Source organism: Metopolophium dirhodum, chromosome 1 (assembly GCF_019925205.1).
Source record: "Metopolophium dirhodum isolate CAU chromosome 1, ASM1992520v1, whole genome shotgun sequence".
In the NCBI taxonomy this organism is placed as follows: Eukaryota; Metazoa; Arthropoda; class Insecta; order Hemiptera; family Aphididae; genus Metopolophium; species Metopolophium dirhodum.
In genome coordinates, this window is record NC_083560.1 from 56,244,797 (window position 1) to 56,272,010 (window position 27,214).

The following is a 27,214-nucleotide window of genomic DNA, read 5'->3' on the forward strand; positions in this document are numbered from 1 at the left end:
AAGCCCGGTGTTCTCGCGTGCGCGTTTATGTGTATGTGTGTGAGTGTGTCCTTAATGGTTTTAAAACGCCAATCCACCATCAACCTGTAATTACGAGAGACCCTCTAATCTGAGTATGTATTAATAAAACGCTGAATCATCATTCACTTAAGAAAAAAAAGAACTTCTCTTCTATTCCGATTCCCTTGTCCGTATACTATATAATATAGTATATATAGGTATGTCAGATGTCTACGAGTATCAAAATGTATGTTAACGTGTATAGAGTTTAGTCATTTCGGACGCATACCTTCCACGTACATAATATTCGACACCATAACAAAAGAAACTCAGACGTTTTTAGTTTTTTACCCTGCACTTGCGCGTTACATTATAATACGTACAGAGAGAGGTTTAATAATCACTGTAAAATGCATATATTATTATAATAAAAATGTGTACCTATATACCGTCAGCCGGTACGAGTGGATATAATGATTGCAACTCTCTTTATTTTGATGGGCTTTCACTGCAGTGAGTACGAGGACGTGTTGTCGTACTGAAAACCATTAACCTAACGGCACAATTATTATGAAAATAATACCACATATCGTTTAATTTGATATACATATTTGTGTATATTGTTAATATTGTGATGGCTTGGTTAACAAACACGAATGATGAATTAACTCTATCTATATTGTATATTATAAAAACAATATCGTTTTGACAAAAGCCAATAATACTCTCTACCTAGTTATCGTTTTCTACATTCACTATTAACGGGCCGCGAACACAACATTATAAGTATGTAATAAGATATTATAATATTATATTATAATATTATATATTATTTACTATCAATTATATTGTCGGTCGGCGCTGGAATGCATTTTACATTGTTTCCGCGAATGTCCGGGGAAATAATTTTAATCCCTCGGCTCGGAGTTTCGTCACGGCAACTCAAGGATGATGTAGTTTCCGAAGTTTGGATTCCGGAACTTTTGGGATTATATCCAGTAACCCCGGGAACGGGTCCCCGTGTAATGTACGCCGCGCCGCGTACGTATACATATAAACACCGGCGGCGGTAAGACTGCTGCCGGGTGGGTTGTGGTGCTTCGGATAGGGTGGGCGGCACTATAGTGTATGGTACGCTGGCGAGGGGGTGCACAGAGTATATATACGCGAGAGTGTGTATTCGGCGAAATTAGAACGGGTCTGACTGTTATAATTACAAACATTCATCAGAGTGTTGGGACGACCCCCGACGTGAAATTCCGCTGGAACGGATGGAGAGTGAGTGAGTGGGACGGAGAAGTCGGAGGGAGCGGCGAGAGAGCGACTGCCGCGGCTTTTATGCGCACGTTGGCGGGCGTGCAGAGGGGTGGACGGCGCCATGTTGTTTCGGTGGTGCGTGCGCTTTTCTTCGCGTTTGGTTTTCTCCACCTCGCGCTACAGTTACATTTTGCGTGTGTCTGCACACACATAATATATAAATATATATGTATATTATATATACACGACGTATTCTACGCATATGTAATATATTTGGGAATGTCGAGTGCGACGAATTTTTACATTTTCACCCGAAACGAACGCTTTTAAAATATATATTGCGTGTATACATAATAGTAAACGCGGTACACTCTAATCGCTCACTCGCTATCGCAGGACATTTATAGCTACTATGTATATATTCTCAGTGTACGTTATAATAAATGATATACCGTGGCAGCATCATTATACATAGTTCGAGCGACCAGTTTAATAATTTAACGTTTATTTGTGTTATAAAATAAGCTAAACTAAAACTGTGCTTAGAATATACTAAATATCGCGTCATTATAATGTATGCTATTTTATTGTTGTATTATCGTTTCGCGTACGAAAATTGTAGGTATTATAGTTGGAACGAAATGGCGATTACAAAATATATTATGTTGGTTTTACCGCGTTTCGTGGTTGGACGTATATTATGACCGGCTTGGCGACCGTTGCAGCGGGCACTTGAAGCTTAGGTAATTTTTTCGCCGTCCGGTTGTAAATCAACGCTTAAGGTATACCTACCGTGGGCTAAATGTCTCAAACAGCCGATCCGGCAAATTGACTCTTGATTGAGATTTGATGGTGCGCAATAAAACGCGCGCGTGTTCGACGGGAACGCCGTGAAAATCCGAGGGACCCGAACCGTTACAGTAGGACATAAAAATCCAGCAAAGGCCAATAAAACGGTCGCCGGCGCAGTCCTGCAGTGCGACGATTGCGGTACTCGTACATATATACAATAAACTATATACATATGTATAGAAAATGGCCACCGTTGCCCGTATCCTATTTTCGACGTTGAAATCTGCGTAAAATATTCAACACTAAATTCAAAAGGTCGTTTCAACGTTTCCGTACCTACGGCAGTTAACGGCCCAAAAGTTGTATAAGACGAAAACATTTATTGATACATGCACGACGGTTTTTTCTCTATATATTTACATCGGTTGTACCTATGTATATCGCAATCGCCTGTAAACCCATACGGCGTGCACTCATTGATGTTATCTGGGAAATTAATGCTTGGCATTAACTAGGCACGGAAAATACATTATTGTTTTTTAAACTTACTTAGTTAAAGAATATATTGAAGCATCTTAGATTTTTCCAACTAATTATAAACATATTTATATTGCATTACTCTAATAATTTATAATTGTATAGTTAAAACTAATTATTAATTTTTTTTTTCACTGTATATTATATAATATATAATGATATAAAATACAAATAAACAGTTTAATATTCTTTGATTTAATACTTGTAATTGTCTTAACATTTGTGTTCAACCTTAGAGCTATAGTGTGTTGAAATAAGAAGGAATACATTCTTGGACTATACCTGCATTTTAAACAAAATATTTACAAAAATTTAAGTTGCACAATTTCTATAAGAAAGTAATTTAAAAAAATATTTTTACCTAGTTATTTATAATAATATTTTCCTTTATTATAACTTTAAACTTTTAAAGTTAAATATATTGCTTGTTGACTAATAACTTATAGCTTAACGTTACTAACTTCAGTAATTTTTTCATTTAATTTCCCACCTTTGAGAAAAATTATTATTATACTTGTTTTTAGACACGTTGCTTATGCTTCAATATAATAACATTATGATATAAAACACTTTAATAATGAAAAGAATTGTACCTATTTTCTGTCGTCACTATAATATTATTATTATATGGCCACATGCGTGGGGTGTAGTAACGAAATTTTTTACTTGGTTTAATATTATATTACGCGGGCGGGGGCTCACAGCAGGTCGGAACACCCTATCGAAAAAATTTTCACGTCCCGTTTGCATTGGGTCCCGTCGACCGGAGATTAAATGATTTACTATGGCCCCAAACAGAGAGGGCGCCGCAAAACGTTAATGACGGCGGTAAGCTTTTCTTTACGCTTGGCCGACCTCGGGGCTGAGAAAAAAATGTACCCACACACACCAACACATAGACACACACAAGCTCACGGACACACACAATACACATACACATACAAAATTTATATTATATACATTTTTATACACAGATCCTCATGGGAAAATGTACAACGGTTTCTTTTCCTATATACATATATATGATGCGTGTGTGTGTATGTGTATAGGAAATATATATATAAAAAATACAACGACAACTTTTAGTTATTACGCGACAACCGCGTTATACTGTACGGCGTATATATAGGAACTGCGGCGTGCGAATCGGAGGAAAAATAACACTGTCAGACCCAGGGTCGGTGCTGTTGTAAGCTGGAGTGGTGGTGGTGTGGAGAGAGAAAAAAGTATAGTGTAGCACGCGTATAATTTCACGACTGGAATTCTTCCGTCCCGTGGGCCTTACGGTGCGCGTACTACACCTACCCCGCGCCGCCGCCGCCGCCGCACACGAGCTCGCGCCCGCGTAAATGATGATGACAATCCATTTTTTACAGAAAGTGATAAAAACCACCCTGGCAATTCCCCGAAGGCTAACGAGGGGACACGGACGATAACGCCGCCCGCACCACCGTTACCGCTGCAGCAGTGTATACTTCTAGAAACTGCTAAAAATGAACTGGCTCTCCGCGTGCGCATATATAGTGAGAGAGAGAAACCCTAACTGCTGCTGCAGGTCGATCTATCGGTTTTTAAAATGCCAGGTCATCAACACGAAGACAGATGCAGACCCGTAATATACGTTATAATATATTATATAGACATTTTTCGAGCTCGTTTCCACTTTCACTTTTCGTTACATACTATTATTATTGTTATTGCGAGCGTATAAAATAACGCGGTCATCGCTATCGCGTCTGTCGATGTATTGAGTAAACGTTGTTTCAATTAATACGCACGGAATAACTATGAAAAAGTACATACAATTTCGAATTTGTAATGCTATACATAATATTATACATTACATACCATTGGTTTTAATATGATAAATTGTTTTGAGTATATATGACGTTCTCGACAGTAGCACCAAACAGTGTGATTAATAGGTACTTTAATTTTTCGTCGTTTAATTAAAAAGAGATATTGTATATACATAGCTACCTATGTAATATATATGTATCATGTACAGAAGACACAGTATAAGAAATTTAAATTTTGGAATCATGAGAGATAACGGTTCTATTCTGGAGAGTGGACTTAGAGAATAATAATGCATTGTATTTTGCGAACTTAAAGATTTTTTCCGCGATACGCACAACTTAAACGACTTGCTCTTAATTACGTTTCAGGAATCGGGATGCGCTACAATGTGATAGTAGTAGTATAGTGGTAGTGGAGGTTTGGGGAGTTGGATTGGAAAAATAAATAAGAGATAGCGGCACCGAGAGATCGAGTTTAGAGAGTGGGTTTTTTGAAGGCAACACATTAAGTCATAAATTACAAAACGCAATTCCGCGCGACGCTTGGCAAAAGCAAGCGAAAAAGTTTTTCTCATTCAATGCCCCCCTTCCTTTCTGCTGGAGAGGGTAGATGAAAACAGATATTATTATAATATAAGAGAACGAAAAGACGACTCACAAAAAAAAAGGAAGAAAAAGTAGAAGATATATATATATATTTATGCACGCGTGAGTAATAAATAAAAATAATAGGAATAAAACGAATTCTCATTAAATATTAATAAGAAACGAAATAAAAACAGAGTTATCTCGAATACACTGCGGGAGGAAGGGAGTGTGCTATATATGTATAGGAAATCTAAAGTTGAGAAAAATGAAAATAACGAAATAAGAATAACTGTGTGTACTCAACAGGTGAAGTGAGGTAGGAAGTTTGTGACGACAATTGCATAGGGGCCGCCGTGGAAAAACAACCGGTAAATTTAAAACGTGAGAAAGTTTATATCAGGAAAAGGAGACGACGAACATTTGATAATAAAAGTTTAAAAGTAATAGGCGGAATGGGAATTACGTGCCGTAGGGGATGGGGCGCGAAGTGAAATGAGGTTGAAAATCACCTGAGAAAGATGAGAACTTATGTGATAAGACGACGGAAGAAGCGTAACGAGAATTTGCTATTGCGACGCGCGCCGTTACTTGTTTGAAATAAACGAAAAATGAATCCTGGGGGTTGATGCAGCTCCTTTTTTTTCAAGCATTCATATGGGAGGGTGTATCCTTCGGTAAATCGGCAGTGAGCGAAAATATACGCGCTAGAATGGAGAAAATGTTGAATGACCCGGAAAATATTCATACACAGTAGAGTTATGACGGAGGACAAATTCGTTTCTTTATGGATGCTTCCTCTTTCTTTTGTTCTCTCTTTTTTTTCACATTATAATGGTGCATGTATGCGAAATCAGCGTATAAAAAAAATGAGTGCGACAATAATATACATATACTACGAAAATTCCAATTAAATATGCATCGGCGATTTTGGAACCTTGTCAAAAAGTTACTTACACGAATGTTATTCGAAGAAAAAAAATTATTGTCTGTAGCAGCATTAACTTTTTTCATAAACTCTTAAATTCTGCATTGAATAAATATAATTCATATATTTACATTAATTTTAATTGATCATTATAGAGGTGGGTGTTGTGTAATCTCGTGTGCAATATAATTGTGAAATAAAAATGTTTTTTTTTTCCATCAGGGTGGGATAATATATAACTGCAGCACACCTACGCGGCTACGCGTATTCTTGTCAAAGTTTTTTCAATTTCAACGTTTTTTCTTTTTTAATATTTTAACTTCGCTATTTTGTTTGAGATAAAAACACGGAAACGTCTAAACTGAAAAGTTGAAGGGAGTATGGCGGTTGTTTCCCTGGGGCAAAATAACCGACAATTGTTTAGTATTGCGTCCTATATAGAGGGAATCTGTTGCGCGTGTACGAGATATACATAAAACTCGTTTAGAGGACCTCTCATTGGCTAATTGTTTTTAACGGTAATTACCCGGCGACGGCAACGGCAGCATTAGCTTCCCACCCCATCCCTTTAAGAGAAAATGACCGCATTTCCAAGACATAATCGCTAGTGTATTCCTTCCGTCGGCCAATGTAAGGAAATGCAATTGAATTTCGCTTTTCCCGACGGATGTCACCAATTAATGTTTCCGCTTTTATAGGTTTCCCATTAGCATAATTAATACTATATATATATACATATATCATGTATACTTGCATAATACGTTTAGTATTTTGTACTTTTTAAAATTAAAGAACTTTCAAAAACAATTAACATATTAATAGATAGAATAATCAAACTTAACTGATTATTACAATCAGTAATACACTAATGTTTTATACATTATAAAACACTCGATTTTGTTTAATTGTTTAAAATATACAGTTTAATGTTAATATTCTATAGTTAACATATATATATATATATACATTAGTATATACGTAAATGTATTGCCAATTATGCGTTTGGTAATGTCAATAGAACTTTTGTCCCGATATCCCCTAATACGTTTGTCGGAGGGCTAGCTATTACAAACGTTAGAAATAAATCATTATTTGTAGGATTTGCTGCAAACAAATAATACCGTCAAGAAAACCCGGAGATTTGGCATGAAACAGGGAGCAAAAGGGAAACAATTTCGAATCGGATATAAGAGGCTACTTAGACCCGTAACAGGGGCTATGTTATTTTAGAAGGGACGGTAGCGTCGACCCTTTAGGTCATGTTCAAGGAAATTGTATTTTTATTAAAACTATGACTATTTTATAAAATAAATCGAATCCGTCTCAAATAGGTGCATGTTTTGAAACTCATTGTAAAATTCAAACTCAAAATAATAAAAGGGTTTAAAATTGTCTTTTATTAGAAAAATATTTTTTAAAAAAATTAACGCAGCTGCAATAAATGTAGCTACATCTATGAAACTTATCATTCTATTAAATATTTATTATGTTTATATACTATACGATGGTCGTTACAATATAACATCATAACTAATAAAGGTTTCAAAATATAGTTTCTATATATTTTTATTTTTCTAAGGTCGTAAGTTGTAATTCGTATGTAATTGATAGTAAAGGAAAGGTTATTTTAGAGGGATTTACTGTTCTTAGTATTATATGAGAAAGTTTGTCTTGACAGAAACTCCACAATGGTAGTGGTAACATTTCGCTAGTCATGAGGTGTATATATATATATAGGACATAGTAGAAGCATTGCACACAACGACTCCCGGTGGAGTAATATAGGAGCCCTAATAGTCTTCCAAACACCTTTTTAATGAACTACCCCCCGGGTCCACCACCAGCCAACACTACACTACTTCACCCTATCGTACCCCTCTTCTCTCCTCCATGCGCTTTCTTACTTCTCTTTTCTCTGTGTCGGCCAAGATGATCCGTCTTGTCTCCCTTTTCTCTGGTTACAACCCTGTATTCAACGGGGATCTGTCTATATCCTCCTTATTGCCTTTTTCCCCAACTCATCGTCGTCGCAATAAATAAGAATTCCGATTTTTTGCGCCGGGATTTTATTATTACCTTCACGAGCTTATTGGAATGTATTATCCTACTATATTATTATTTTATAAAATTCCACACGCACATAATATATTTCTGGTATATATATTGTACTATACATATACAGTATATTTTGGTCGGCCCTATTACACACTGCGTACTTTCGTCCGTAACAAGGTTTTACATTTGATTTAACTAATATTATTGTAAATTATAATTTTTTAAGCACTTATTATATTCTTACATTTAATAACAGGATATAAATAAAGTTAATATGCCTCATTTTAAACTATAACCGTATGGTCGTATACCATACCTAAATATAGTATTTCAACATCACGACTCTGCAGTAGTATCGAATACAATTATTAAAATGCGAATTTAATGATATAATGTATTAAATATTTCTATAAATTAAATTAGGTAAGTACTAAAAAATATCAATAGTAAAATAATATATTTTTTTTAAATTCATGTGCGATAATATTATAATAGAAAACAGTTAAGGTATAATGTCTTTATATGTGTTTGTGTCTAAAAAAAAAATTGTGGAATTAATCAAACTCATACGGTGACAAAATAAGAGTAGCAGTATAGAACTTACAATAGAATCCTGGGGATGATAGAATTGTACGAGAATTGGCTGTCTGTGCATACGGTGTGGAAAATGAGGAAATGTATAGAAGAGGGGGAGAAACAGAGAGGGAATCGAGCAACATAGTCGGGAAAAGGGAAGAGAAGGGAGAAAGTATGCCGAGTATGGAAATGTAAGGGTATATATCATTCTGGTCTGACAGTGTAATTTCTCTTATCAGTCCGACATAGCGCAAATGTTACAAAACTACAGATGCTGCAGTTTTCTCTCGTTCTTCGCCCAACCTTCATCCCCTTCGTGTCCCCGCAACAAGCATCCACCGTTGCCGACCGGCTTTCATCAGAAACCGTGAATAAACGGAAGTGCTCCGTTGTACACAATTTCCCACCGTCTCTCTTAGAGCGTCTACCGCTATTCTAATTTCATATTTCTATTAACGCGAAGAAAAAAATAAGAAATACTCGGCAAAAACAAAAAATAAAATATATTTTAATACCATGGAATTCATGCGTGTAGCATGTTGTTATACTATAGTAACCGGCGGTGACGTATATAATGATATATCGAAATTGCGTATTTTATAATTCCGAATGTGATTTTAAAGCGTGTTGCGGAAGCGGCCAAAAATAATGAGAGAAACCGTGCCGGATCATTAGTCTCTTCGGTATAGTGCAGTTTTTGTATGAACGAAAGGGATGTACGAAGTTCCCCTTTTGTCCCGTGTATTCCGGTCGGTCGTTGTGAGTTAGTGATAACAACGGCAGCAGTGATCGGACACAAGGGAGGCCGCCGTCCTTTCCGCTCTGTGACTGTATCTTTACAAACTTAATGGTCTGGATTAAATACGGCCAGAGTTCTGAAATATTTTTGTCCCGTATTTATTTTATCTATACATATATATATACATTATTATATACGCTTTCCCCTAACATGACCGATACACATTTCACAAACTCCTAGATATAATATATATTTATTTTTTCGTCTCGCAGTGTTTGTTTTTGTTGTTTTTGAGAACAGACGAGAACAGTTAACGGCGCCGAGTATACGAGCTGAAGAGGCGAACTGTTATTTTAAAAATTAAACAAATAGAATAAAAATATAAAAATATACGCGTTATCACAAACATTGTATGTAATATGTAGGACTCTATACTATGTACGTATGAATGCAGCTTCAGAACGATGATCATAATCGTGTCAATTGATGTAAACTGTTTATATCCGTTTGTCGCACTTGCATGATACTCGCATAAAAACGTCTACGAGGGGATTGTTCGTCTCAATCAGACGCCGCCGGCCGCGGCGTAAACGCATATAACTCCGTAGGACAAGTACCACCGTCCGTATATCTCTATATCTGTGTGTACTATTTAATACTACTATAATCATAACGCGTTATGATGGACTATAGGTATGGCTTGTAATCCTGTATAATACGAATGTCCGACAATTATATACGAATTTGACGACGATAACCTACTTGTGAGTGCGACTAAACGTCGACGTGTTCCGTACCTATTGTTCAACTCGTTTTCTGTTAATTGAAAAGCAACAAATCGACGTCTTCTAATTCGTTCACGTTTTCCGCCTGATTCCGGGCTGTCACACATTTTATCGGTATCTAAACCGTATAGTTTCAATATGAGAGATGTGTAAAATATTTTTACTTGCATATTACATTTACTTTCGAGCTATCGCGTGAATGCTCTTTTCGTGGATACTAGTAAATATGTGCTGCGGAAAAGCTCACAGAGATTCCCTTTATTTATAGGCTTTACGCACACGCACACATGAGAACGCTCTTCGCTATACTCGTGTATGTGTGTGTGTGTGTGTGTGTGTGTGCATGCCTCTTCGTCTTTGGAAGTCCTATCACACAGTTTTTCATCACGTCGTCCTTTGGGAACCTGCAGCAGCATCAACCCCTTGTTATTTATGGATCTCGGGCGTTATTTTCACGCTCCAGCGGCCCGTTCCTCTTCTTCGTCGTTTTATTTATTTTTTTTTTACGGCGTAGGGAAAAATAAATCCTACTCTATATTCTCTACATGTCAATAATAACTAAATTAAAAAAAAAATAATAATAAAACTATTTTTTCTTATATTATAATATATAATATTACCTACCTACATATGATTTTTATATTATTATAATATAAATTAAGTTTAGAATTAACATACAATATATTATATTCCTTTCAACGCGAGATTTTGTCATAAAATATGTTTTCACAAGAATAATTGATAAAATAAAACTATAGATGGTCATATATTTTAGTCTATACCCGTGGTTCCATAAAGAATATACCTATTACCCATATATAATATTATTTACGTATAGCTTTATAATCACAACAATTTTTTTCGTGGTTTTAATCTAAAGTATACAATAACGAATATGTGTGCCATTCTAATATATATATACTTTTAAATGAAATTAGTATCGAAGAATACGCGGGGTGGGTCTTTTATTTTACCGTTGTATATAATATAATATACACACACACACGCAGATAATATATGTATACATAACAAGAATTCCATTGGGATTGTAGCATTGTGTAACTCGGGTAATTGGTTACACTCGGTTGCCAGGATGGATATTATACATAGATGTGTATATTATTATAGATGTATTATACACTCACACAAGCGCTGCAGACCTCCAAACACACACATATATAACACGGCGCTCTCACATTAACGCGCTAAGCCCCTTCGGTTCATTATGCAAGATGCGCGAGTAATTTGATTTTGATATAAAACCGTAAGCGAGATAATTTAATATACACGCACGCGGGCCGGTCGTGGGGAGGTGTGGGAGGTATCCCTTTTCTCCTTATCCGCGCGGCAGAAACGAGTTTGTTGAAATTCGAGTACTTTTCAAATTCAAATCGCCTAATGCACTATATTGCGACGGACGCCATGTACTGTATAATATAGCGCACACGCTATATATTACTATGCACGCGTAATTGACGCGGAATTAATACTCACGGGCGTCGCGGTGATATCGCTGCGACATGACTATACATAGATTATACGACGACGATATACATCATAATATTATAATCATTATAATAATATGCGTGGTATATATTATGACATTATGTATATTATAATATAAAAGTTTAACCACAACGATATACACGACATAGAATCGCAGCTGCGACGGAATAAAATGATAAAACGTCAAGATTTCGATTCGATAAAAATTAGACGTTTGCTTTGTTTTGATTTTATTAAAGCGCAGAAATATGATAATTTGAAAAAAAAAAACGATTCTGATTGTAACTATTGTGGAAAATTCAATATTAAAATACGGTAAATGATATTTCAAATAATTCAAAATAATTAAATACACATTGATCAACGCACAATAACCCTTGAATTTAAATCGCTATTATAATGTTCAAGCATTGTTCTTAAATTATAACGAAAACACAGAAAAAATGAATTTGTTAGTAAAGCCGTAAGTTGCTGTGTTGCCGTGATTTTTCGGCAACTCTATTATTTAATGATATCGCGGGAAAACCAAATAACGACCCTCCTCGTAAAGTACGATATTCACGACGTGATCGTCCAACTCGCTACCGGAAACACGGTAAGCGCGGATGATGATCGGATCATTCTTCGTATACCAAAAAAACATAAAAAATGATTACGGACATAAAACAATAAATAATATCAACTACGGCATCGCGTTAGTCGTACCCGCATGCGTGTTGTCTCCGTCTTACTAACGCATAATATATATCAACATGTTCGTCCAGCAGTTCCAATTTTCTGTTGTTGGCTTAAATATTAGAGTTAATTGACCTATTAACAATCTTAAATGTAAGAACATTAACTATGTTCTCTTGATGGTTTTTTTATGAACTTTTAATTTTTAAGCGAGTTTTGAGTATATAATATATTATAATTTTAAAACGCTTTTAATTCACTTACCAACTATAATATATGCTAACAACACAAAATTAAAACTGCTGGACGTTGTATTTTGGTATATTATGCGTTATTACTGCGTTAGTAAGACTGAGACCACATATATTTGCGGGTACGGCGTCCTCGTAAAAAAAATACCATAATATCAGAATCGTCAAATACATACGTCACGCGGGAATTGGAAATCATATTATATTACCTACCTATATACGTTATTATTATTATGGTAGGTGAGATTCGACTCGAAGAATGTCCGGCTACGAATAAATACACTAGCGCGCGAGTACCTACACGCAGACGCACAAACACGCGCGCACAGACGAATCTCGTTTTGCGGTCGTTTTATGCGACTGCATCTATACACACACATGCACACACACACACATACACGTATTCGCGCGTTTAATAATATAATATGTAAGTTTGTGCGCTCGTGTGTGTGTGTGTGTGTGTGCGCGCAAATCCTCTTAAACAATGCAAAACCGCTTTTGTGCGTGCCAACTATAATATTATTATAAGGGAGACGCACGGGCGAGTGTATTACGTTATTGCGGACACAGCGGGTCGCGCCGGCAATGGGACATGAACGATCGTTATCGTTTAATCGTCTGAAATATTCACTCCGTGGCCCCAAGGACAAATGCGGCGACGACGACGACGACTGCGACGACCGCGACGTCGACGTCGACGTGCCATTATATTATAGTACACATTATTATATATAATATATATAGGTATATATTATTATGTATAGAGGGAGTGAGAGAGACAGAGTGAGTGAGAGACACACACACAAATCGGCTCGGGCAACCAGCCCGACGTGTAAACCGGTTCACTCGACGTCGCGTTATGGACGGATATGCGAGAGTATATTATTATTATTATTATAAGAGATAATATATATTATACGATGTAATATTATTATATTATAATATTATGTCGATCGTACACGATAGATCGGTAAAAGAACTGTGCGTTTGGATTGAGATGAATACTTTTCGCGCATTTTTTTTCCACCGCCGTCAATCGGACCTCTAGGACTTCGATCAACATTATGCACACTCGTACACGGACATTATAAGTACTTAACGTTTTCGACATCTCCTCCGCGTCGACGGGACGTCCGCGGCACCTAAGCAGCAGCAGCGCCTAACCCGTTATATCCGTACGGGTATCGTGTGAAAACTTCGGGCGGATATCGCGACAATTATATCATTATTATAATATATGCGTGCGATCGTTGCACAATATATTTCCACTCGGCTCTTCGAATTATAATAATAATCGATCGATGCACTCTCATCCGGCACGCCGTCGCGCTGCAAAACCTAATAATTGCATTAGTGGCGCACAATGGACCGGCATGACAACAACACTAGGAGCGAGGTGGGAGGCGCACACACACGAGCGCGGGTGTATAAATGTGCGCGTGGAATGATGCAACTCGGGGCTAATTTCATCAATATTAGTGTGGAACACCGCGTCACCACCCCCGTCGCTCGGCCCGCTGCAGAATCCGCTGTCGCGGGCTGGCGTCATCATCGCTATATGGAACGGCGTGCACTATACTATATTATCGCTCTTTCCTCGTCTTTTCTCTCACTCTATCTCTCTCACGTCCTCTCCCGCACCCTCACCCCCGTCGTGTAGTCTCGTCATCATCGTATAGTCGTAGTCATCGTCGTCGTCGTAGTCGTCGCCATCGACCACATGGCCCATAATCCATAATGGACCATTTCCATTAGCATACATTGTCACCTCTTGTCATCCGTCTGCGGCAACGGTAACGGCGTCGGTGGCGGCGGGCAGACACCACCACTCGTGTTATACGCCATTATCACCGCCACTCTGTGAGAGCGTCCCATAAAAATAATAATAATAATAATAAACCTTTTTTTTCAGCCACCGCGACGTCATAACTACCATTTATTTTTACGCTCTATACCTAGTATCTACGTGTATAATATTATATTATTTATATTCGATTTAAAATTCTCAAACTCGTTTCCTTTTTTTTAAATAAACCAGCAATCTTACGTACTTATGTAATACATATGTATATAAATATATATATATATATAGATATACCGGTTTTACAAACTATCGATTTAATATATTATATATATAGAGGTACCTATACAATATTATTGTTGGTATTTTTTATTTTTCCATAATAAATATTTATCGTGACCCTCCGCTGCGTCGTACGCATACGCATTACAAGAAACGCGCCAGGCTTTGTGTACCGCTAAATCGAATACGCGTTTTACGAACGCAATTGTTTTATTAATAATGTTTTTTAATTAAAAAGACACGCGTTAATTATTATTCGCCCCTTGGTTGCCATAATAATAGTAATAATAATAATAATAATATCACCATTCGTCGTTGAACGCAACAAAAACAATCACTGCGCGAACGCAAGGAAAAAGATTTGTTAACATAAAACGAAGCGTCTGTAAAGGGTTGAACAAAAAAGGGGTACATTTTCTATCGCCTATTCAATTAACTCCATTGAATTTAAAAAACCGCGTACGATATTTCAATACTTAAGTTTCCGCACAATCAACCTACGCTATACATGTATTACATTCAAATATTATACACTCACCTATATGTGTCTGCAGTTGTGTGTATTTACTTATTCAAACTTTGTTACCACGTAAAAAACTTACGGAGTGCTAGAGAGCAATATATACATATATATACACTATATATTTTATGTACCTTCTCTTGTATACATAAGATATTATACTGCACGGATACACGGTTCGAAAATGCAACGACTCGTGCATATCGTACCTACCTGCTTACAACTTTTCGTCTTCAAAACCGATTGAATTTATTTCTTTTGATTAATTTCGAACATAAATTTAACTATCTTGGCGCGACATCGCGCGACACACCCATACGCATGTGTACACATATTTTATATATACACATATTGGTTTACGTATACCGGTACGTAACGGGCATATAATAATATTATGTATCGTGTATATAATGCGACGAGGGGCATCATAATACGCATAATATAATATATATATAATATCATACGAATTGAAAACCACAAAGTAATTTTCGTTCGGCTTGCATGCCTCCTTTTCCTTCTCCTCCTCAACTTCATAACCTTAAATATCGGCGTCTTCCCGCGTGCGGCTCTGCTGCAGCAGTGTGTATATTATACGACCACGGAAGTAAAATGTTTCCGGAGCTGCAGCGTTTAATGACCATAGTTTCTATGCGAGTCGCGCGCGCGTGTATACCTATACCGCGCGTAGTTTCGGCTTTGGCGTCGGCAAATAACTTTTCTCACCCGGAAAATAGATGGCCAGTCCTCCACCGGATTGGGGGGAAACGGTATACATAGGTATACATGCCGCATATATGTGCACCGCGTTTTTTCCTATTTCGTTCCCGGCGGGAATATTTATCTGTTACGGTCTCGAATTTAGATTGGTTTGTTTGCAGCGCGGACGCTGCTCCATGCATATAGCTACCACGCGGGCGGGCACGCCAAGGGTCAAAAATCGGGATTTGGCTCGCCCTTTTCCCCCTGCAGCGCCGCGTATAAACCGTTACTATTTTTCCCGGCACGTTGCGGCGGCTACGTGTCCCGGCGTGTATATCACCTGATTAGGAGAGAGACGCGTTATATTATTATTATATATATATATCTAAAGCTCTTGCGCGCGGTTTCCGATCAAAAAAATATCCTTCATAATTCTTAATATTCCACGCGGGACCGACGATTTACCGGACGCGCCCGGCTTTCGTATATAATAATATTATCTAAATTGCGCGACGGTTCGCCATTTCCGCCGTGGGTAGAATTCGACCTACGGGCAAGCACTCACGCGCACACATCGTCGTCATCCCGACTGCAATTCAACGAAAAAATGGAAATACTCATCGCGTATGTTATAATATGTTATCGTATTGCATTTTTTTATTTTATATTATACTTTCATTAACGGATTACACTTAATCGATTATCGCAGGCGCTCGCTTATATATAATAATATATAATAATATACGTCGTAGTGTGTGTGTGTGTGTGTGTGTGTGTGTGTGTGTGTGTGTGTGTGTGTGTGTGTGTGTGCGCGCGCGCGCGTATAAATAAATGACAGTGATTAACGGAAAGTCGTGTTCTGTCACGGTGAACGAGTACGAGCGACGGCGGCGGGATTAGGGTCGGCCGACCGTGAATGTTTCCCGGGCGCGCGTATATATGTACAGAAAGGGTTATCGGGTCCCGTGCGTATTCCCTTTGCGTCGCACGCATGCACACACGCAAGCCGCGCGTATTATATACACACATACACTGTGCGATGTTTGTGCGCTCGAAACACAACAATGATCTTTGCTAATGATCACAAAACCGTGTGTTACTAGCCGACGAATGCCGCCGTGCACCGCGCCGCACATATAGCAAGGGTTGTGTGATGCTTGTATTCTTTCTCCCCCTGCAGCGCCAGATCACGCGGCCGCGGTCCCTAATTTTGTTCTGCGCGAAATTGCTTTCGGAAAACTCAAGAGGGTGTCCAGATGTAATTGTCGTAAATTAACTTTTTTCAAGATCCCCTTGTTCGCCACCGCCGTCCGCCGCCACCCTTGTGTAATACGCGCGCACCAGCCACTTGAAACACATGCGTGCTCCCCGCGAACACAGGACTTTGGGATAAGTCCCTCAAGGGCATTCAGTAGTGGCCACAATATTAGAATAATTATAACATAAAAGGTTATTATTATATGACTTTCTATATGCGTGTAACAAGTAAAATTGCGTCACACACATATATTACCACGATATTTATGTTTATATATTCAAACGAAAAGCGAATCAAAACGATTCGGCCGTTGCTGGTATTATATCGTGTATGGTATATAATCGCTTTTGTGCTGCACCGTCGCAGGGTGGTGTAATATGCATTATTATTACACTCACCACGCCGCCGCAGCGCATAAATATTATATTTATGTGTGTTTATACCGGTGTCGACATAATAATAACAATAACAATAATAATAATATGACTTGACACGATTTTGGAATTTCTAATAAAAATATTATTATCCAATATCGGCGTACGCTGTGCCCCCGCGGTGTGATATCATAAGAAACCGAGCTCAATCCGCGCGCTGGAGATTATAAATTGCGGAAAACCACCATACTGCTGCACTGCTGCAGCTGCAGACCGAACGATATTAACCACATTTTTCATTCTCGTTGAACGGCGGTGATATTGTTCCGGGGGAGTAAAGAATGAGCTATTTCGCCCTCCGCACACACACACACACTTGTATATAACGCAACTGAGTAAAACCGGGACACGAGGTATATGCGTATATTGTATATATCTATATATAATATATATATACGAGGTCGGAGGAGATATGGGAACATTCCTGGACACATTGCGGCCGAGATAGAATCTTTCTCTACAATAACAACGGAACGGTGGAAAAAGGGCCGCCGGAGGTGGCGGCGGCGGCGGTGGACGGCGGTCAAGCTTTTGTGTGTGATGGGTTCGCATAAAAGGCTCACCGCGGGCGCGGAGACCAATTCACCACGCCGCGCCGCACTACCCCCGCACCACCGAAAAGACCATTCTTGGTTGTTTGAATGGCCGTAAAATTTGTCCACCCGGATAAACGAGGGCCGGCAGTGTGGGCTGTGGGGAAAGGGGGGGTGGTTGAAGGGTGGTATATGGTCGTTTCGGACGGGGGACTACGGCGGCGGTGGCCTAGGTCGGCGGTAGAGAGGGATGTCGTTTTCCATATCTGGCCGGTCGGAGTCGAGTTGAGACCCGGAGATTACCCTCTTGTTTATGGCTGGATTTATTTTCCAATTTCTGTCTAAGATATACCGAGGCCTAAACGCTAATCTGGTATATATATATATATAAGTATACAACCGACAATGCGTTCGAGACGCGCCCGCGGTCGTGTATAGTGTGCGTGCGAGCGCGAGTATAATATGCGTGCGACGAGCGCTATCGCGTACATATTATGTGTATATACTTCTCGTGTGAAAGGTACACATTATAATATATTTAATATTATATATTTCACACATTCTCGATTTCCGACAACCGCCCATCTGTAATAATACGACATTAGTCAAATATACACATGATATATACGCCGTACAACGCGGCTGTGCCAGTTATCAACGCGTGCATAATTATACCCATACGTATACAATATTATTATGTATAATATATAAGTATCTGTGTATAGTGTTTATATATATATATATGCACGCGCGTTGTCGAGTATTCAATTTCGCGTTTTCATTAGCTGTATGCGTATTATTACACGCGTGTATATAATATAATATATAGGACCAAACGTTCAAACTAAACTGCACGAAAAAAAAAAAACATCAGGTACCTACGTTGGTTTTTCGTTTTTAAATTATTACGTTATAATTTCGTGAATACGGCAACCAATTAAAATGCGCGTACCTGCGGCAGAATCCATATGTATATATATAATTTACAAAATATACATGTGTACTAATGAGGAGGTACTGCGATATTTTATACTCGAGACCTTAAATAATTGTACATTACACACGAATAAAATAAACGATGTGCGCGAGACTATAGGACGAAAATTATGATCGTATCAAAAATAATATTCCTACCCGTACGTGTATATTTGTATGTATGTATAGTTACTGTGAGAATCATTAATCAAATACATGACCCGCTGTTGTCGTTAGTATATTACAATATAATACCTGTATATACACGTCGAGTTAACCATATTACAGAAATCGCGTGTGGCACGAAATCAATTTTTCCTTCTTGTATTATACACACACACACATCCACCCATACACTCACTTTTTCAAACCAACTATTGATTACGTGAGAAAATGGGCTTAAAAACTATTCCCATATTGTCTATTCACGTTATTTATTATTTACCTATATAAGTAGGTACGTATCGACGCGTAAAAAATTTTTTCTCTATAAAATATTTCTGAAGACCTGCAGCGTGTTGTTAAAAAAAATGTGTGTGTGTTTAATATCTATACGGCAGTAGTATATTATTATCATTATTAATACAGTTTACTATTGCTATTAATTTTCTATTTACTATGTAATTATTGTTGGTTTTTTTTATATAAACACTATAATTATATCGCGAATTGTGTTTTTAACCATAGACAACCGCTTTTACTTGAGTTGCTTAAAATTATTTATCCACGTAAAATAATAAAATATATACATTATTATTACTGTACACATATATATAAATTGTGGAAATTAATTCATCAATTCGTTCGTGTAACCCAACTAATGTAATTAAAATGTAAATATTGTAATTTAAAAACAGCGATTAGGATAGCGCTTACGTCGATTTCTCAATGACAATGATCATTAATAATTGTAGGTACAGTAATCGCCCGAGACACGCTTTAAATAACTTATTCAAAACAAAAAAAAACAACCAAATATATATGGTGTAAAATCGCGTAGAATTAATTTAGCGTCTCTGCGGGAAAATATACTTTTGAGAAAAGTGTTTGAGTATAATTTGATTTGATTGTATTTACTAATATTGTATTGTATCTATACAATTCGTACATTACTCTGACGTTAGACACAACTTTTGAACATTCTAAATGAATGATAATCAAGTAGCCAACACTCAACATTTTACCTACAATAGAGTTGACGATTTAGGTAATTGTATATATTTGTATAAAAAGCCGCAATGGCGTTCTGTTCATTTTTAAAACGAGAGTATATGAGTGGCGCTTTTTGTGAGGAATAGGCTTGCACTTCCGAGATTATTTTATTTATATTTTTTTAATCTGATAAGAGAACCAAATAAGAGGGAGGGGAGACTATTGATTTTGCAATTAATGCAAAACGCGTGATAATGGAGTTGGACGAATACTTTTGCCCTGCTAATGACAAAGTTTTTTTTCAACACCCTTAATGCGAGGCTATATATATTGTGAGACAGGAGAGCGAATAGCTAGTGCTCCTGCAGCGACGTAGGGCGTCGTGGGCGAGGATTAAAAAGACATCGACTTGTCCGACGAATTAACACGATAAGAGGACGATCGGATTTCTCTCGCATCTATATATATTATATGTCTGTATATTATATATATACCCAACACCGGTATAGAATTCGCGTCCTGGAGATTTATGCGCGTTTCCCTGCTTAAGCTCGCGCGCTGAATAACGACGAGCCGATCGCGTCGCAGGACTTCATCTCCTCAGTCGCCCTCGCCAATTGTTTCAATATATTATATTAATAAGACTCTCTCTTGCCTATAAACGTGCCGCTCGCCCATGAGTTACTCTGCAGGTTGTGTTGCGCGCAGTTGAGCCCTCGAATGATTCTCTTTTTCGTTATTATACACTGTACTATATATATATATATTATATACGCGAATCGAAATATTAAAGAAATAAAAAGGGCCGGAAAATTAGGCGTCAAGCGAACAGCTGTTACGAGCGCGTTGATGGGGGTCGGGTCATATGTCAGGTCGGGGTTGTTAGGTCAGAACTATCGAGTTATGTGCACCGGGTGTTTGTAACGACTTCTCCTACTGGTGCACACCCCCACCTCTCTCCCACCCTCAAATGCTATTTACAACGTCTCTAATCGGCAAAAATACATTTAAACGCATATTATTTCGACCCTTATTTTCGGGTTTTCTTTCGCGGAGGCGGCTGCGCAGCGTAGGTATGAGGTGCACATATACATGCAGGCTCGCGCTTTCTAAATTTAATAACCGACGCGCAAGCATTAAACAAAAAGCAATTCATCGGTTCAGAATAATAATATACGAAATCGTGTATTATGTATAGGCTCGTAACTCGAGACAAACAACGACGAGTTATCGACCGAACTACGCGCGTACACAATATTTTCGTGTATTGAATTACGCCTCCGCGCGGTGTGTTTTCCGATGGCGGTAATCGATATTGGAAGTCTACAAAAGATCGTAAACCATATAATATACGAATATCTACGAACGATTAAAACCGTATTGATATCACTGAGACGTAATATTTTTGCGCTTTGAAAACTACCGATAAACGCTGTTCGTTGCTATGATATTGTAATCCCAACCAATACACCTAATATTATATTATTTATTGTGTATTATATTATTTATTGTATATTATATATATATATATATATATATTTATTAAATATGTATCTAATGCGATTGTTTTTTTGTTTGTTTCTACAGGTTTATAAATGCTCGACGGAGAATAGTACAACCTATGATCGATCAGTCTAACCGTGCCGGTAAGTCTCGAAACATTAATATAATAATATATACTTAGATATTATTACGATAGATGTACCTATATATCTCACACCCATTTATTATAATATTATTATCATCGTGTCATATATAATAATGTCGTTTGCGGCGCCGCGCAAAAACGTCGTAATTGTTATCCCGCAAAAGTTTTTGTTGGGATTTTTTTTTGTTTTCCCCCGTCGCGATATAGTCGTATAGTCGTCGTCGTCGTTGTTGTTCACAAGATACGCGGTAAATCGTTGGAATCAGGTGGCAGTGAGGCCGTGTATATGTATATACATATATATATATATAGGAAGACCGTCGTCGTCGTAAAGCAGAACGACTATTCGCGGGGGGTCGTAAACGCGCGGCGGTGGCGGCAAATTGTAATGTTTTCCGCGATGCACCTCAGGTCCAATTACGCGAATTTTCCAGCCCAGGTTTTTTTTCCTCTCTCTCGCGTGCACTTTCTCTCTCCCCCGTGCCTTATACCCCCCATTTTCAGTAGGTTTTTACGGCTATTCCGAGACGGTGGCACACAACTTTTGACTGGCAATTTCGAGGGGTTTTATGGCGCGATAAACTTGTTACGACATGCTTGATTTTCGTGCACCCTCTCTCGCGCGCCGAGCCGGTTACCGTTTTATTCCCGTTTAATGGAAATTTTATTTTTACTGCAAGTCATCTAGACCCTTTTTTTGATGATTGTCGTCTCCTCTCACCACGGCGCGCACGATCGTTTTAATTTTATTAGCAGCAAATTGCCTTTATACGACACTTTTGTTTTTATTTGCCCCCGTATAGCTGCACTCGGTGGTCTCCGTCCCCGTGCGGGTATGTATGTATACGTGAATGTGCAGCGCGCAACCACCGGGAAACAGTTACGGTCAAACAAACTATAAACCGACCACTCGCGCGTCCGTTATTATACTATAGCACTATATATTATATCTGTTTTAATCCTGAATCATTGACGTTAAATCGCGGCAGAGAAAAGGGTCGTTCCGTGACATGTAGGTACCTTAACTATCATATATATATATATATATATACACGACTGTCATCGTGAGACTTTATGTGGCACGCTTTTACATATAATATAATATGTATAGTTATAGGTATTATATATGATATAATATTGTATACGCGTCGTCCCCTATATTATGCGTGTTTTTTTTCTTTGGCCTACGAACGGATTTCTAAAGTTACTCGATGTGTGCAGAATATATTGTAAATAAGAATGAGTAGTTTTTTACACAAATATATAATGTATATTATAATGCGTATAACTTGTATACTCGAGCGTTACGTCGAAGTCGATCATAGTATAAAAATTATAATATACAGCTCTGACCCCTTAGCTGTGTACTGCGCTCAGTATAAAAGGGCCTCGATTCTATATTTCCGGTAGTATTCGAAAAAGAAATCTCCCGAAAGCTTTAACAAGACAAGTCTCGTTGGTCCGACCTCCCGTCCAAGTTTTTCCACCCCTCATATATATAATATATATATTACGACCGACATTATTTTATACGTTTTACGAAGAAAAGAAATAAATGCGTACCGGATATAAAAACCACCAAACAGTGCTGTTCCGCCTCATCAACTTTGCTAGCGTATATATAGTCGTTCACTCCCGACACGATAACATTTCCTCGGACGTTTTGAAAATGCTTCGACCCCTTTTATTTCGGTACATAGCTCACAAACTCTTTTCGCGTAATTTGGACGCATCATCATCATCATCATATATATATATATATTTAGAACATTTTTTGTCGTGCCACATCTCGCGAAAAAAAACGTTCTTGAAACTTTTCGAAAGCTTTAACCGAGTACCGAACGTACGCATCATTTGGTACATAATAATTTTACGATATACGATCTAATATAATATATATATTAAATTATATATAATACGAAAGTGAATATAATCTAAACGCGACCGAGGGTGGTAACAGCAGCGGTGGTAATAGGAGAAGTCGTATATAATATACGGTTAAATATAGCATAGAAGTCGAAAAGAATATTAGGCAGCGATATCTATAATAGTATATATGAGGGATGGCGAGGATTGAGGGACAATGCTGTGCTGCAGCGCGGGTGTGCAAGGACATCTTGGATATATCTGCAGTGGGGTGGTGTTAAGAGTAATCTCTGTTAATATCCATTACCGTGTTTGCGCACGGGGTGCTTCGTGAAAGCGAAGGGGAAACTTTTACTCGCTGGTTTATAACCGCGACGACTATTTAGAACCGTTCGTTTTGGCGATGATATTTCCGCGTCGTCAGGGCCCGCATGCAACCACCGTCGACGCACGATACGAGAGGCCATCACGGAGGAAAATGACATTATTATAATACTGACTTTTATACTGATTATATCGTCATCATCTCCGTTATTATTATTATTATTACTATATTATTATCATTATTATGATGATGGCGATGCACCGACGTTGATTTCGTGCCCGGTCGTGGTCCGTATATATAGCGGGCCAATTAAATTGCAATTCAAAAAAATCAGTCGCCGGGGGATTACATGGCTTTCCACTTTTCCGCCGTCGAGGTCCTAATCATTTCTATTCCCAAGAGCATTTCGCGCCCCGTCACTCGGCGGTGGCGTCGGTGGCGATGCTCTCGTGTGTGAAACGTTGTGTTGTGTACATGTCGCTTTCTGGTTTTTGTTCGGTTATATATTGTAGTATATATACGATTGCAGTACTATGAGTATAAATGTATAATATTATATGCGTGTGTATAACGTCTCGTGAAATATATATTATATATATTATTATTATTTTATTATTATTATTATTATTATACAGTGGACAAAACGGAGGACAGACGACACAAAAGCTTTTAGTGTCTCGTCCTCGGTGCAACGCCGTTTTTTATTATTAATAATATATTCCCGGGCTGTTGTTTTTCGTTTCGTTTAACGCTGTTAACATGACGTCGTGTCGTACGCTTTTAGCTGTATACATCTACCTTTTAAATTGACGTTTTTAACAACGACAGCAAAGAATTGCAACTGCAGCAGCAATCATCGTGGTCGCGCATATACGCGTATTCGTATATTATTATGCAGTTATATATTCCATAAAATATTCTGCTACCGCAATAGCGATTTACACGGGAATTTCTCCGGTGAGGCGAACGACCGCGTCCACACATGTCACACACAAATAGGATATATGCCATATATATAATCACGGGAATTGGGAAGTACGGTAATGGCAGTGGTGTGGACAAGAAATAAATATATATATAAGGTATCTGGTATACTTATATGTATAGGGACAACAATATATCTTGTCGCTAGAGGTGGTCCCTTCTCGTGTTTGGGGACAAGAAAAATGGACCTCGACCCCGAAGGGTCTGTGCGACTGCAATCCGTCAATCCCCGGCAGTATCTGATAAGGAAAAAAAAGTGCTCGCTCTGGGACAGACCAAGTTTTCACCTCTTCCGCTGCCTGTAGTATAGTAATAGTTGTAATAGTAATGGTATAGTGGTAGTGTTTCCTTTAAGCGGCTATAAATTACTATTTCGTCCGTCCAAAGTCGTTTTTGCAGCGCGAAACGATCGCGGGGCGGTTTCTTTGCCATATCCTCGCCATCATATCGTCGTACCATATATCGTATTATTATAAAATAATATTATGTTATACGTAAAGAACACAATCGGGATATAAAAACCGATTCGTGACTTATTTGTATATATCGACGTGGTTGTTACTATTATTATTTTCTTTTTTGTTCCAGTATTCTCACCGCACGCCGGCCCCAGTGGAGCGTACAGCCCCGAGGCAGCCGGTCTCGGATACATGATGGACGGACAGTCTCAGATGCTCGCAGCGGCAGGTCACAGACCCCCGGGCGACCCGGCCTATCACAACGAATATCATCATTACCCGGCCCAATACTACGGTCATTTGTAGTACCGTAAATTACAATCTGAATTCTAGTACTCGTGTTTCATTACAATGATTGATAACAATCTGGTTGACTGATGTATATTTTTTTCACTGGTCGCTATTATTATTTTATTTTATTTTATTTATTATTATTATTATTATTATTACTATTTTTTTTTTGATTTTTTTTTTTGAATTATGTATAATATAAGACTATACGGATTATTTTTTTCCTTTTTAATAACGATTAATTCGCCGGTGTCGTAATTAAAACATTATTATTGTCAATAATTATTTACAAACGAAAACATTCGATTTAAACAAAATAATATTATTATGCCGCGCGTCTCGTCGATCCATTTCGCGTCATGTATTATAATAGTGCACGACAATACAATATTGTAATATGTGTGTACACGCATAATATTATTGATTACGATGTAATGCGGTTATTGTCTAGCTGTAATTTAGACCTATTTTTTTTATGTTTAGTTGACGTAAACACGTTAGTCGTGTATAGTAGTACGTAAGTATTATATACATGTATAACAATGTAATAATGTGTCCCCGCGTAGGACTATATTAAATGCACTCGCGTGTTATGTATATATAGGTAGGTACCATGCATTACGATGGCTATCCAATATATTATGATGGTAAAGCACATTAATGTGTGTACGCGCGCTTGATGAACGCATATTACCCGTCAGCTCGAAATACGATATTATTGTAAACGACATTTTGAATCTTACATAATATTAATATAGATCACGAGAGAAAATTCGGGCGTTGCGTCATTTCGAATTGTAATCAGCTGTAGGTACAATACAAAAATGTACAGAGCACACTTTAGCCAGACGAGCTATATTATATGATTACCTACAATACCTGTACGGCTGTATGATATTACACACACATATATATATATATAGTTGCAGCATTGCCTATATTATATTGTCGACTTTCTTTGTTGTATCATTATTCGTTTATCGGCGGCTATAGGTACACGGCATTTGACCGTTTTCGATTTTTATGACTTTGTTTTCGACTAGACCTTTGGAGCCATGGTCTCCAGCATCAGCGGAAGCTCGACGTTGCTACGCAGTAATTTATATTTAGGTGTTCCATTTTTGACTTTGCTACGTAAAACGTAATAAGAATAATATAATATGTCGACATTTTGAAACCTAAACTTGCCGTCATCACAAAATGACAAAATGACACATGTTGAGTATATATTGTACTTTCTCGGATCTTTTTTTTTTATCAAAAAAAAAAAAAAGAAATATATATAATATTATATTTCGCGTACTTTATAACTACTAGTCATGTTTTATATTTTATATTACCATATAAATATTAAAATGATAATTACGATTATTCTTATAATAGCCTCGTAACAATGTCTATATTGACTTGTATAATAACTATATGAATCCGGGAGAAAAATTATTTATTACCTATATATAGAACAAATATATATATAGCGTATGATTTCGTGATTATTTCGAT

General features: G+C 37.7%; 1 protein-coding gene across 3 annotated transcripts in view; it reads left to right on the forward strand.

Annotated features, from left to right (window-relative positions):
* LOC132937050 (homeobox protein homothorax) overlaps window positions 1-26,015 on the forward strand; it is a 102,519-nt gene extending 76,504 nt beyond the window's left edge. For all 3 annotated transcript variants that reach the window (XM_061003878.1, XM_061003879.1, XM_061003880.1), the window contains 2 exons: window positions 21,727-21,785; window positions 25,551-26,015. In XM_061003878.1, coding sequence (XP_060859861.1) covers window positions 21,727-21,785; window positions 25,551-25,726 — 235 coding nt within the window. In that variant the 3' untranslated portion in view covers window positions 25,727-26,015. The remainder of the gene's footprint in view (window positions 1-21,726; window positions 21,786-25,550) is intronic.
* The last annotated feature ends 1,199 nt before the right edge of the window (window positions 26,016-27,214 follow it).